We start from the raw sequence: 15,094 nt of genomic DNA on the forward strand, positions 1-15,094 counted from the left end.
TCGTATTACCCAATTGAGGAACAATTGGGAACACGTTAAAAAAGCTAAACATGGAATTTATAAAAAAAAAAATTTACTTTTAAAAATTTTAAATTATTTTTAAATGCAAAATATTTCGTTTTATTATGTATTTCAATATGAAAAAAAAATAAAAAAAAAAAAAAAATTGATTAAACCGTAAAAATAAAGAAAAAATCCAGGCATCGCTTGGTCCTACGGGCCAGTCCTAAAATTTCTTGCTGTTTTCGAGCTCAAGGACCCCGAAAATATTGTGAATACTTTTCTGAGCTCGTCGAGCTCGTAAACGCTCTTGACTGAAATTGTTTTCTATGATCTTTTCAAGCACACACAAGTTACGTTATATAGTCAAGTTTGAAAAAATAATTTAAAATAAGTAATGAACAAGCAATTTTTAAATTTTAATTCACGATTATCTTTAATAAAATCCATGTATTCAGGCAGAAATCAATGTCAGTGACCAAAATAAGGATTTAAATGAGTTTTGACTCAGATCAAAGCACATGCACTTCAATTTCAAGTAATAAGTTAATTTTCACATCTATTTTCATGAATAAATTGAATAATACATACATATAAATATATATATAGAAGGTGGACACAGAAATAATGTTGTCACCAATGCTTTGATGTATATGATTGCCGTTGACAATTTACCTTTTTGCACACCCGAAAAAAAGGTTTTAAGACATTTATTAAAAAACTACAACCTCTACAAACTCCACCATGTGAGCCAACGCTAACAAGACTTGGGGATGCCAAATATAAAGAAATTACAGCAAAAGTTAAAATAGGACTGCAAGAAGCCAATTCAGTTTGTTTAACGACCAAAATTGGGACACACCAACATGCAATGTGCAGTTATCTTGGACTTACTGTCTATTATTTAAAAGGTTAATTTTTATCATCATTTATTTCTTAATAATTATAGACTTAATTTATGACGTTATATAATAAATTTTTTATAGAATATTAAAATTAATACAAGAAGTAAGAACGAAATGGAACTCTTGCTACGAAATGTTAGACCGTTTTATTCACTTAGCTGATTACGAAGGCCGAGTTCTTCTTAAAATTCGAAGAGATAAAAATTCTCGATCAATACCACCGAATTTTTTCAGATCCGATATTATAACTACGGCATTGGTTTATTTAAGAATAATGGACTGGTGGAAGTTATCATTGAGTCAGACGCTAGTAGGTTATGTTTGTTAAATAAACAAGATATCTCACTTTTGGACTCACTTTCAGGATATACCGATTCCTGATCAATTGATTATATCCACAAGTCGAAAGAGATATTTGACTCCCTCGCGGCTTTGCGAATGCCGTAAAAATGCCGTAAATTTTCGGCATTCATACACATGCCGTAAATTTACCGTAATAATTTGGTAATAATATGGTTATATTGGCCAGTTTTTTTCCTGTACTTATACTGTAGAGTTACCAGATTTCTATAGTAAAATTACTATAAAAATGCCGAACTTTTACCAAAAAAATGCCGTAAAAAAACTATAAAAATGCCGAACTTTTACCGAAAAAATGCTTTATAAATACCGCAATAATGCGATAATTTTATAATAATAAAATCGTATTTTTTTGGTAATTATACCGTAGATATCCTGCGATTTTGCCAGATTTATCCTGATATAATGAAAAATTGTAAAAAATTTGGTTTTATTTTATATTTGCTTCTGCGGTTAAAATCATCGAAAATGTGCAAAGTGTAAAATTTTATATTTTATTCTATTAGTTCACACATTTCTTATTGAAACAAAAGAATGTAAGTGAAAATACGAATCCGGGAAAATTGAGGTTTTCAATTTTCTTAAGTTTGTTTGTATAAATATAAATACAATTAGCATCAACTTTCGAATAAGCGATTTGGCATAGTGGTTAACAGATCAGGCTTGAAATCATTAGGACTCGGGATCGAGCCCACGAGTTGGCGGGTTTTTTTTTTTTTTTTTTCATGACAGTTATTGTACATATAACTTTATAATGTTATATATAATTAAATAAAATTTTATATAATTATATATAATTTTTGTTCCGGGTAGAACGGTTTAATGCTGCAAAAATGCCGAAAATATGCTGTATAATTACGGTTTTAATGCTGTTAAAATACCGTATTTTTTCTGTTTTATTACCGTAAATATTCTGAATTTTTTTCGTAAATTTTTGGTAGTAATGCGGCAAAAAAACTGGCCAAAATAACTTGAATAATACCATATTTATGCAGTACTTATACCGTATAATTCCGGTATTATTTCGGTATTTCCAAAACCGCGAGGGAGCTGTCAAGGAAGGAATCGGTGCGAATTTTCCCATATGATCACCTAAGTTAGTTTTTAAAATTTTAAATTAGAGATGGCTATGGATATGGACACATATTTCTATTTTAAATTGAAAAATCGATATCGTTGTTATGGTTTCAAATACATATACATATTTTTTCAATGTATCCTTGACGTAAACCTTGAAAGATGGAATCAGTTGTTGGGTGACTTTATTGGTTACAAATGGATCGGTATACACTTTGCAAGCACTCGATTGCTGAAGTGGACAGAACAAATAGTAAAAAGACATAAAGATGCCTTTAGATAACAGCAAGTATAAATATTTTGTCACGATCAATTGTCATAAAAAATATATTTTGCAACAATAACTGTTGTCATAGATACACTTTGTGTTTTTATATATTTCTGATCATTTGCAAAGCCAGTAGTTATTCTGCTATCGCAGTATACTGACGAACTTAAAAAATTCTCCATCAAAACATGTCAAGGAAATTCATTGTTTGAAAAAGAAAGTATCAGATTAATTATTTCATTATATTTAATGTTTTTTTCTTCAATAGAGATTAAAGTGAAAAATATTTCTCTCTAAAACTAAATAAGTGAAAATTTCACTAATTGAAATAGTGATCTCAAAATTCACTACAAAATTAGTGATTTTGAATTAGATTCACTAATTCATTAGTGATTCCCCGGATTCTACAATGATTACTAGTGGCGCCTCGCTTAAGGACTTTTTATTCTATCATTGAATTATCAAATTCAGGGCAAAATTAATTACGATAATTTTTAAATACAACTGAACAGTATTAATTCAAGTAAGTTAATTAAATAAAACCTAATTTAGTTGCTAAATAATACATCTTGTTATTTTTTAATAGCTTTATATTTTTACTCCAACTTTTTTTACCGAACCTGAATCAAAACCATCATTGACAATAGATTCAGGTTATGAGTTATAATTATGATATAAATATTTACCGTATGAAAGTAATTTTAATTGTTAATTTAGTCGATCAAGTTGCTAAAAAAATTTTATAATCAATTACAAATAATAATCATAATAATAATAATATTTTGATACAATATTATTAGCAACGATACAATATTTTTCCAAATAAATCCTCGTCAACAAGTGAATTAGTACATTTTTGACTAATTCAATCAGTGAAATTTTCACTAATTCTATATGTTGTTTTTTTTTACTAATTCAAAAAGTGAATAGTCACTAATTCATAGTCGTATACTTTGGACAATTTAGATTAGTGAATATTCACAAGTAATTAGTGGTTTTTCACTAATTTAGTTTTAGAGAGTAGGTGTTCTATGACGGAATAATGGAGTGCAATAAAATAATATTATTTCATTATTGGTTATTGATTGTCAATGTTTCGTGCAGTAATATCAAAATTAACGCGTCTTCACCAGAAGACAATCCATCAAACCGTCTCATTAGCGATGCGGTAATTTTTATTATTAATTTAGTTTTTTTTAATTTATTTCTAATAGGCGATTAATTATTAAATTATTTATTATAACCAACAGAGAGAAATAGTGGAGAAATGGTTTACAAATAATTCAAATCCAATTATAATAAGTACTGATTTGATTAATGACGACGACAAAGTTGAAAATCCGTCTGATATTAATAATATTAATTCGTCGTTAATTATCATTAACGAAGATTTCAAGCCAACGATAATCGAAGGGTACATTCCTGCTTATCCGACGTATGTCCTTTTGTTTAAATCGTTTCTAAAACTGACAGCGCTTATTGGAGAGTTAAGGAAATCAAAAATCTGGAGTATCAAGTCTCCGTTTTTTGTCCTTGACACTACGAAAGATCCACTTTGTATGAATGCTCAACCCGTACTAGGAATACTATGGGAATATGATTTATTATCTGCATATTACTTGTGTTATAACAATGACATAGATTCGACAATTGTTTACACTTTAAATCCGTTTACGAATTTCGCTCCGTCACAATGGGCCCCAGTTGATGCTAGTGATGTATTTGTACATAAACCTGAAGAAAAATGGACATTCTACAGCCTAAAATATTCGAAAGGTATTTATTTGTTTTCAAAACGATTGTGTTTTATATTTTTTAAATTTATTTAAAACTATATATTTACATACGCATTCATTAAGGCAATGGAATTAGTTTGAACTTACTAATTATTCGTATCGAATCGAATTGAACTTCAAGTCGAATAATTCGGATAACTCGTAAGTTTTCGAATAATTTGAAACTTTGCGATTGAGTTAAAAACGTATGAATAATTAAAAATATTTTTTTTGAGCAACTAGAAATGGTAATATTTTTTCGAAATATTCAAATTTTAGCAAGTAATTTGAAAAGTGATGAATAATTCGAATATTTTCGAATTATTTGATTTTATCGAATTATTCGATTTGAATTTATAATCAGATCGTTATATTTTGGTTCAATTCGATTTGCACACTCCTAGTATTTATATTTTCAATTATAGGAAAAAAAATATATGAGAATAAAATTTCTGATAAAACAAAAAACTTAGACCGTTATAAAATAAAAATACTATCTGTTCAGCGATTTCCAAATGTGACTTTAGAAAAGAAAGTAGAAATGCACAAAAATTATATGAAATATTTGACGAATAAAAAATTAACAACATTATACACATTAATCCCGTACATTAATGCAACATATTCAGTCTACTTCTTAGAACGAGGTTTTTCCAAAGAAATGATGAATGATGGTTACATTGACGAGTTAGTAAGAAAAAAGTATGATGCCAATGATAAATTAACGCAATTAGCAGACACTAACTATCAGTTCACAGATATTATGGAACAATATATTTTATATGAATATTCTATATTGACTAAAAAGTCGAATTACTTGACGGTGATCAGCGAAATAACTTACAATCTACAATTTATTATTCTTTCAATCGTTTTTCTGTTACTGATATTAGTGGTCATATTAATTAATAATACGTTCAGGGTTAGTGAGAGTATTATGGACGTGGTGAGAATGTTGGCTAATATGGGAGTTATGTCTCCAATGGACCGCTTATCCATGAGAATCATTTACTTTTCTGGATTTCTATTCATATTCATAATAATGCCTGAGTTTCAGGGACAAATATCCGCAATGTTATCAAAACCAATCCGACGTAACGTCGAGTCGCTTAAAGATCTTCGTGACAATAAGTATCACGTATATTTTGACGGACTTTTACTGAATGATATGATCAATGAAAAATTGTGGGCTACTGATGAGGACAGAAAATATTTGCATCCATCAAGTAATGAAGATCTTCATAGATGCGCGTACAAAGCTCAGGAAAATTCAACTATTGCATGCATTGAGAATACTAGTCGTCAATTAGATCACGCTTTAAATTTAAAAAATCTATATGTTTCCAAAGACGTTGTATTTAGGAAATATCTGGTGTACTGGACAAGAAAGGATTGGCCGCTGAAAGATAGAGTCGATAAAATGGGTGCACTATCGGTGGAAACAGGTTTTGTTGATTATTGGAATGACAAACCGAAAAAAGAATATTTGAAAAAATTGAAGAAGATTAATAAAATTAAAGAAAATGAAAAGTATGAGCAGATTGACTTTGATAATTTGGTGTTCAGTTACATGTTCACTGGGGTGATTTTACTGTGGAGTGTATTTATTTTTGCAATCGAACTGCTCTTTCATAAATATTCAAAACTTCGCAAACAAGTTCTGATAAGGCGACAGTTCGGGAATATAAAGTCATTGAGATCGCAACCGAGAATTGTTTTCTTTCCTGGGCGAATGGTTCTTCTTAATAGCCGCAAGTGATTTTTATCTCGAAACCAAGTATCAAATTAGTAGTAAAGCCGTAATTAGTATTCACTGATTGGTTGATGTGGATTTGATAATTGCACTCAATGATATTCAAAAAAAGTGTCATCTGCAGGTTTTGGTGACTAAGTAAATGATAATTTAAACCCTCAAATATCTTAATGAGTATCAATGATACCCAAAATACAACTCTCATTTTTCCGTAAAGCATAAAATATAATCCAATAAATTTTGATTTAACTTTTTTCTTAAAATCGACCTTTAAATCTCTGGAAACTCAAATGTAGATAATGGATTTAAACTTAAAAAAAATTACACCGCTGCTTAAAAGATGAAAGTGAAATAAATGTTGTGTTGTTTGTCATTAACAATTATATATCTGCGATTTCCATGTATTGAGTGTATTGATTAATTAATAAAAACTTAATTATAAAGATATCATTTGAAAAAACTTAAATTAGAAATCTTTTCTTAACATGTTCGTTTGTAGGCAGTTAAATGAAAACGTAAACGTAAGTATTTAAATTGTCTAACATTGCATATAATATTGCAGGAAATTGAATGTCATACAATTTAATCGCAATTTTATTTTAAATCAGAAATCTAAACTCTCGAAGCATTCGAAGATTTTAGTCAAATAATTATTTCAAAAATTTTAAGCAGCTGCTTTAAACTCGAAATAACTCCATAAATATTGGAAATATCCATAAACTGGTGATTGTTTTTTTGATTGAGTATTTAGTTTCCTACAATTAAGTGTCTGTACACTTTTCACCTCAAATTGATAACTTCGTCACATCAACGCTCGAAATAAATTAATTATCATGCTAAAAAAATTTTGTAATTTTTACGATTCACATGCAATCACCACCCGATGAAAGAAGATTTCATACAAATGTATACAATTATATACAAAAAATGGCCCGATCCAATTGTATACAACTGTATCAAAATTGTATACAATTTCTATACAAATTGTATACAATTGGATCGGGCCATTTTTTCTATCCAATTTATATATAGTCTATATATAATTGTATAAAATCTCTTCTTTCATCGTGCAGTAATGTACCATTCTAAAATATTTAGTAATTTTAAACTCCTCATCATTAACTCGTTATCAGCTTCATTATTTTAATTGTTAAGTAAATGGAATGAGTGGCATCAAGTAGTAAGAGTCGATATACAGTCAAACAATCGCGTAATCCGGCGGTGAAATTACCATAATTGTTTCTTTATTACAAAAATCCATGTGTGATGGCATGAGAACCCATAGAAATCCATATAAAAAAGTATATATTTGTACAAGAATCGATGGAAATGAATATAAGATTATATGGACTTACATAAGAATTAAATTTGATTACTGTCAGACAATGACGTCAAGTTGATTGAAAATTTCCCTTCAAATTGACGGCAAGATTTTCTGTTAAATTACATTCAGACGACGGTAGTAGATTTGCATCAACTTGCACGCAAATATTATCCAGCCAAGGCTTGTCAGAAAAGTAACTATGGATACATTCTCATCTAGATCTCGTACTATATCCGGTCTTGATAAGAATGCGCCCATCACTATAAACTGGTGACGTCACTTCAATTTCGCAATTTGAATTTTTTTTTTCCAAGTGAAAAATTTTTTTCCAAACTAAATTGTTTTCCGATTTTTAAATTTTAGTATCTTGACAAAAAAATTATTACATGAAACTTGTTTCTTATTCTGTTGCTCTCACAGGACTAGAGATGGCAAATTCAATTCCGATTCTAATCGAGAATCGATTTTTTTTCTTTTAAATCAATTTTTTAGAATGGACTTCTAGTTTTTGAAGTCGATCAACAATCGATTCTTGAGTTTTAGATAAATTAGCCCGAGAGCTGGTGACTCATCTTAAAGAAGTGTTTGATGCACTTTGAAATTTTGCACGGTATTACTTCTAGGATAGATAAATAATAAATCGTATGTTTGGCAGATCTTTTTTTGTCAAGAACATACTGCCCATAGCACTAATTTGCAAAAAAATATATGTCAGATCAACTGTTTGATTCACGATCAGCGTAGAATTGAGTGAAATTTGAGAAAATTTTGAAGGCAGAAACGAAAAAGCCAGTCAGGTCGAAAGTGTAATTATAGAACTAAACTACCTAAAAGTTGTATTTCTATATAATATAACATAAAAATGAAATGTTTGATTCAAGCTGAAATTTTAATAGCATCTAAATTATATGTATTTATTCTAAAATACTTGAAGAAAGGCATACACTTTTGATAATGTTTAATAACAGCAGCCAAACATTGAATAAATCTCACATTAGCTGAAGTGAGAATTGCTACTCTCTTAAAATGAACCAGTGAAATTCCACTGATTCAACCAGTGAAGTTTACTGGTTTAACCAGTGACCAAAAGTTCACTGGTTGAACCAGTGAATTTCACTGGTTGAATCAGTGAACGTCGCGCTCACTGGTTTCAACCAGTGAACTAAAAATATGTAAGCGCGCGGGTACAGCAGCATTCCGTACATGAGTATATTTAAGTGTTTTATTATGTCAATAAATAAGTAATATTTATTGATTATCTTCATGTAATATTTTAACTAACTTTTATATAACAATAATAATTATATGACACAATTTTTACAGAGTTTAAAAATAAATAACTTTGGAGTAATTTCAATAGCTTGGAGCTAACCTCAAAAATGAATGACATAATTTAAAAATTGAACAATATAAAAAGCCCATTGAAAATGGAAACAAATTAAATTTTTATAAATCCTAATAAATATTATTTATTTTATTACAAAATAATTTTTAATTAAATATAATTGTTATTAAGACTCTTTTAGTTCACTTTGTTTTTAAGTAATCGTTGATAATAAAATAAAATTAATCTAACCTATTGTGTTTATATTTATGTAGTTCACCGGCGTATCACTGGTTTAACCAGTGAATTTAACTGGTTCAACCAGTGAGTTTCACTGGTTCAACCAGTGAGCCAAGCGATCATCTTAGTCCACTGGTTGAATCAGTGACTGCTTGATTCACTGGTTGAACCAGTGGATTTCACTGGTTGAACCAGTGGATTTCACTGGTGAATCAGTGGATTTCACTGGAAAATCAGTGAAATTTCACTGGTTCATTTTAAGAGAGAATGGACTGTAATATATCGGGCATTCGACGCCTAACTACCGAGGTAGTAGACCCGACTATTATTTATTTACAAAATTTTTAACTTCCCGCCAAGAAAATTGAAATCTTCGAAAAATTCGGGAAGTTATTGGTTTCGGTTCGATTTTCGATATTCGAATTTCTATCAAATCTTGACGTTTTGAGGTCCTAGGAAGCTATTCTGACTAATTTCAAGATAATGTCCGAGTGTATGTATGCATGTATGTATGTACGTACGTAAGTACGGATGTGATATCAGTAACTTTTGAATGAATGGACTGATTTTGATCGTCAAGGTAGCATTCGACGCGGCTTGTTGATTTCTACAACCTGTAAAAATCTAAGCCTGATCGGTAGGGTGCGTTCGAGATATTCCAAAAATAAAATTTTTTCAAAACGTTCATTTTAGATAACTTCTAATGTGCTTGATGAATTTATTCCAAAATCTAATCAGCTCTGAAACTTTATAAGCTGCGTCGAATGCCACGTCAGCCATCAAAATCGATTAATGCGTTCAAGGGAAACCGTTAAAGAAAGAATTAAAAAAAATTTTTTTTTCTAGATTTTTTGAAATTTCTCAAAAACGACTAGATGAATCAATTCCGAAATCTGATCAGTTTCGAACTCAACGAAATGCGTCGATTGCCACCTCAACAGTCTCAATCGGTTAATTTGTTCGAGAGATATCGCTGGAGATAGAAATGGTAAAAAACGGTTTTTTTTCGATTATCTTTGACGTGACTTATCCGATCAATTCTAAAATCTGACCAGCTCGAAAACTCAATAAAACAAGTCGATTGCCGCTTCAACCATAAAAATCGGTTAACTCCTTGAGCTCGTAAATAGCGGGAATTTTTAGGGCTGGCCCGCAGGGTCAACCGATAGACAGATTTTTTTCGAAAAGAACGGCATACAAAAGTATACGTTAGTAATAAAGGTTAAATCGTTATTGCAAATCCTAAAGGTAGTTGGCTTGAATAAGGTTTAGAAAATCGTCAAAGGTAGTTGACGAGAATAAGTTGTTTTAAAAATAGTCAAAGGTAGTTGACATTTAAGGTTATAAGGTTTATAAGGTTAGTTAATAAAAGGTTGTTAAGGTTAAATGAATAAAAGGTATAAAAGTGTTAAATCAAATAAATCTAATTTATTTATTAATTATTCTTTCACTTCCTTCTCTTACAATAATAAAATAACACCGACCCTGACGATTACAGATCCGGATCTGAGAGGCCGTATTACTTCCAGTGGCGCCCATAGTGAGGACTACCAGAGTAACAGCATAGCCCTGTTTTAAATGATTTGAAACATCTAAATTTTTTCTCATTGTATCATATTATAAAATTATAATTTGAAATAATTCAGAATAATATAAAATTCTCAACTTCAAATTATTTTAAATCATAAAATAAAAATCAAGATCTATAAATCCGATATATTTGCGCATTTTTAGCCCTACGCATGACACCTGGGGCAAAATGGACCAGCCGACAATTCTGAAGAAATGATTTTTTCATATTTTTCGGCTGGTTTTCTATGCTTAGAGTAAATTTAGTCACTGAAAATATTAGAAAATCATAATTTCTTACATTAATGTACATTGTACATTTAAACTTTTTTTTTTTTTTTTTTCAACTAATTTCAGTTATTTCTCTGACGAGAATTTTCCAAAAAGTATTGATCTCATTTTTTTTTAAATAATACACTACTATTGTAAGTGTATAGGTTTATATATTTTATAATTCCACGCACACAAAATCCGTGAAAAATGGCATATGGTAATAGATATTTTAGAAGTATATTATCAACAACAATAAAAAATAAGTATCAAGTGAAAATATTAAAAATATAAAAATTTAGTTTTACAAATATATACCAATGATTGAATATTCTGTAATCTCATATTTTTACTATGATATAAATATAAATGTCTGATCAACATTATACTATAATAATTTGAAATGACTATACTTGGCGCCATTGCAGTATTATCGTATCATGCCATCTGTTGGTTGGAAGCAAAAGATAGTTAATGTGTAGTTTTATTTTTCAAAATTTGTGAAAGACTCGATATATATAAATATATAATAATTAATCATAATTCAACTACATAAATACATGAAGAACAATATTTTCATTAATATTATGCTGCGATGATTTTTTGTCGCTGGGACGTTTTTATCACGGGAATATTTTTTTGGGGATTTTTTGTTTTGGGCCCAAAACGCAGTGAACCATTAATGTAGGTGTACAATTACCCCTGGCGGATTAAAATCACGGTGGGTTTGTTCCATTTTACCACTGTGATTACGCGGCGTATCCACCGTGATTCAACAATGGCACAATGCCACCGTGGAATCACGGTGAATACACCGCGTAATCACAGTGGATACACTCTGTATACACGGTAGTAAAATGGAACAAACCCACCGTGTAACCACGGTGGATCCACGGTGTTTGCACTTCCACGGTGTTTCCACCTTAGTTTAAATCTGCGAGGGACATTTTTAAGCTATCAACACGGAAGGCCAATCAAAAAGTAAATATGTCGCTGCAAAAAAACTCACGCGATATTTTAGTGGGAATTACAATTGTTGAGTGATAATAGCGATTCGTCTAACGGTAGACGCAATAGTTTCTCTTATCATCAATTTTCTTATTTCCGACGCTTTCGCACGTTTGTCTAAGAAATTTAAAATTTTCTTAATTAAAACTTCGATACCAAAAATGATAATTGCCCACGCCGTCGCGAGTGTCATCGCAATGTACATCAATTCGAAATCCTCGAGATCTAGTTGATTAGAGTTTATTAATGCCTTGATTCTTTCAATTTTGCGTTTTCGTTCCAACAAAATCTTATGAAATTCACGTCTTTCAGCATAACTTAAATGACCGGTTTCGACCAATTTAAGTGCAATCTTATTGATTTTTTCATTTAAAGGGGAATGTCTGTCAGTCTGAAAAACGTGATATTTACTGGAAAATTCTTTCGAATAGTGTAGATTCTCGTCAATGTGTTCGAGTCTGGTATAGTCTAATATACAAGCAGCAGAGGAATCATTTCTGACATTTGTCAGACAAGCATCGTGATCAAAGTCTAGAAATAACGAGTGCCAATAGTTGGCAGAAGAATCATTATCCCATAGTTGACTGTCACGTAATTCGTTTTCGATATCGTAAACTGTAAAGTAGACGTGATAATTATGATCATGTAAGTCCCTCAAACTTTGGACATTTCTATGTCCCGGTCTACTCAAGAGAGAAGTCACTTGCCCCTGTAACACCGGATTGAAAATCAGTGCAAATAACGTTGCGCTCATGAAAGTGATACGCATTGAGAGTCGAAGAATTGGAGTCGATATTCTCATGTCGAGAAGAAACGCTACGAGATCTAGAACCGTCGCTCCAAAATCGTACCGGTTGTTGAGAAGCATCATTACAAAAAAAACTAATAGAACAACTGAAGACATGACTATTCTTTCCCGAGTAAAAAAACTGTCGATAACTTGATCGAGAGTTGGTACAAAACTTTGTTTTTGTGTCACTATAACGTATCCCCCTTGCTCGAAGTATGGAATAATGTTTTCTGATGTTTCCTCTGAATAGTCTAATGGCAATGGATCGCTAGTAGATATTTGTAAATGTTCGGCTAACGCCTCGCTAAGATAATCAATAGGAGTAATGTTCATAGCTGACCATAAATTTTCATAGAAAATTTTCGTTTTTCGTGAATGCTTATTTCCAGTAAAAAATTCGGAAAATTTGTATCCGTTTAAGAACTCTGCTTTATCAAAAGTTACACTTGAACAAATTTCAGCGTCTGGAACGAAAAACGAGTATTTAAAAATAACTTATAATTAATAGATTCTAGAAATAGAAACTCGTCGATAGTTCCACTTGTATTGATAAATTTCTAACTTGACTTTTCTGGTACATATATAAACCGAAATGATCGATTCTTACCGTTAATAAACGACATTTTGTAGAATGTGCATACATCACATGGTTTGTTTAGAGTTTCAACTTTCTCCCAGGGTTCAGGAGCTCGATCGCCGAAAGGATTCATGGTGTAGATTATCGTATTGTTGTCAAATTCGTTGGGGCATAAGAAATATGATGTAGGAATTTGTTGTTTCCAAAGCCATCCCAACGCTTTCCATGCATGGCTGCACTCGTTCCCAGTAATCAAAAATGTTGTCGTGCTGCTCCAATAATTAAATCTCGTGAAATGATCTTTGATGTAAAGGATTCCATGTGAGAAACACTGAGAAAAACATTGTTTTTTACAACAAGAATGTGATCATTACATAATACTTTAACTATATAATAGTTACAGAAGCGATATAATAACATTACTTTAGTTATCATAACTATAATACGCGTGTTTCTCAGTGGGACAGAAAAACATTTCCATAGCTTTTCATAGCTGGAAACACTAATACACGCATGCCCTACTAACCATGTTTCTTTTCAGTTCCTACCTATGATTACAAAGTTCGATCTTCAACGTCGACTAGAATTTACGCAAGAAATTTTTAAAGACAATCTTCTAGTAGTCTAATGAAAACGAACTGACAATTATTTTTTCATGTCTGTTATCTAATAAAACTGCTTATTCATTAGCAGAAATTTAGGCGAGATTTGTCTGCAAGTATCATGTACGACTTCAACATGTTATTATATACAAGTATATTCTAAATATTTGACATACAACGAAGTTTTTGTTAGAAACTAATGCAGAAGTCTTGCAAGGACACATGTCGACTGACTTACTGCAGATTTTTTCAAGATTGTCGTAGAAATAATCGTATATCGTGACAGTCATGCAAGTCAAATTAATTTAATTATATTAGTACCGCAACAAAAAGCTTTTTACTTCACAAATACCCGAGGAAAAAGGTTTAGATCTGACCATATTTAATTATATCCGATCAGATCTGACAGAGCAAATCCGGCCAGATCTTTAAATTGTCTCTATCTGACGAAATCTGGCCAGATCTGATCAGCTATAATTATATGTGGTCAGATCTAAACTTTTCAACTTCCCGCTAAGAAAATTGTAAATTTTCAAAAATTCGAGGAGTTATTGTTTTCACCCCGATTTTCGAAAGTCGAGTTTTTATCAGATGTCGACGTTTTGAGGTCCTTGGAAGCTATTCTGACTATTTTCAGAATGATGTCCGAGTGTATGTATGGACGTTTGTGCGTGTGCGTGTGTGTGTGTGTGGATGTGAGCGCTCTGTAACTTTTAAACTAATGGATTGATTTGGATGTTTATCGTGGCAATCGAAAGAGCTTGTTGGCCGTCAACTTTCCTGGAAATTTCAGATCATTTGATTAAGCAGACTCGACAATATTGGCAAATTACGAAAAAAAAAAATTTTTTTTTTAGTTTTTTAGTGATTTCTCAGAAATAACAAGAACGATCAACTTCAAAATCTAATCAGCTCTAGAACTTTATACGCCGCGTCGAATGCCATCCCAACTATCTCACTCGGTTACTTTGATCGAGAGATATCGTTGGGGAAAGAAATGTTGAAAAACGGGTTTTTCCAAATATCTTCAAAATGGCAGAACGGATCGATTCCAAAATTATATCAGCTCTAGGATTCGAGAAAACGCGCCGATTGCCACCTGAAACGTCAAAATCGGTTCATTAGTTCAAAAGATTTCAGCGCTGAAAAGTTAAAAAAATAACTTAAAACGTTATTTTTTCCGGATAAATAAAAAAAAACTCTGACGGAACCCAGTTTTTTCATTTTTAGGCGAGAGTAGAGCATACCTACG

At 31.1% G+C, this 15,094-nt stretch overlaps 2 protein-coding genes across 2 annotated transcripts; one reads left to right on the forward strand and one right to left on the reverse strand.

Moving 5' to 3' along the window:
- The first annotated feature begins 2,773 nt into the window (after positions 1–2,773).
- On the forward strand, positions 2,774–6,541 carry LOC130674525 (uncharacterized). The gene is made up of 4 exons (XM_057479877.1): positions 2,774–3,133; positions 3,622–3,778; positions 3,861–4,386; positions 4,811–6,541. The coding sequence occupies exons 2-4, from the start codon at positions 3,653–3,655 to the stop codon at positions 6,142–6,144; spliced, it is 1,986 nt and encodes a 661-aa protein (XP_057335860.1). The 5' UTR covers positions 2,774–3,133; positions 3,622–3,652; the 3' UTR covers positions 6,145–6,541.
- A 5,266-nt stretch (positions 6,542–11,807) lies between these two features.
- Positions 11,808–13,685, reverse strand: LOC130674757 (uncharacterized). The gene is made up of 2 exons (XM_057480178.1): positions 13,271–13,685; positions 11,808–13,127 (listed from the first exon to the last, which is right to left on the reverse strand). The coding sequence occupies exons 1-2, from the start codon at positions 13,371–13,373 to the stop codon at positions 11,893–11,895; spliced, it is 1,338 nt and encodes a 445-aa protein (XP_057336161.1). The 5' UTR covers positions 13,374–13,685; the 3' UTR covers positions 11,808–11,892.
- Between the last annotated feature and the right edge of the window lie 1,409 nt (positions 13,686–15,094).

The sequence above is a fragment of the Microplitis mediator genome, chromosome 9, assembly GCF_029852145.1.
Source record: "Microplitis mediator isolate UGA2020A chromosome 9, iyMicMedi2.1, whole genome shotgun sequence".
NCBI classification, from domain to species: Eukaryota; Metazoa; Arthropoda; class Insecta; order Hymenoptera; family Braconidae; genus Microplitis; species Microplitis mediator.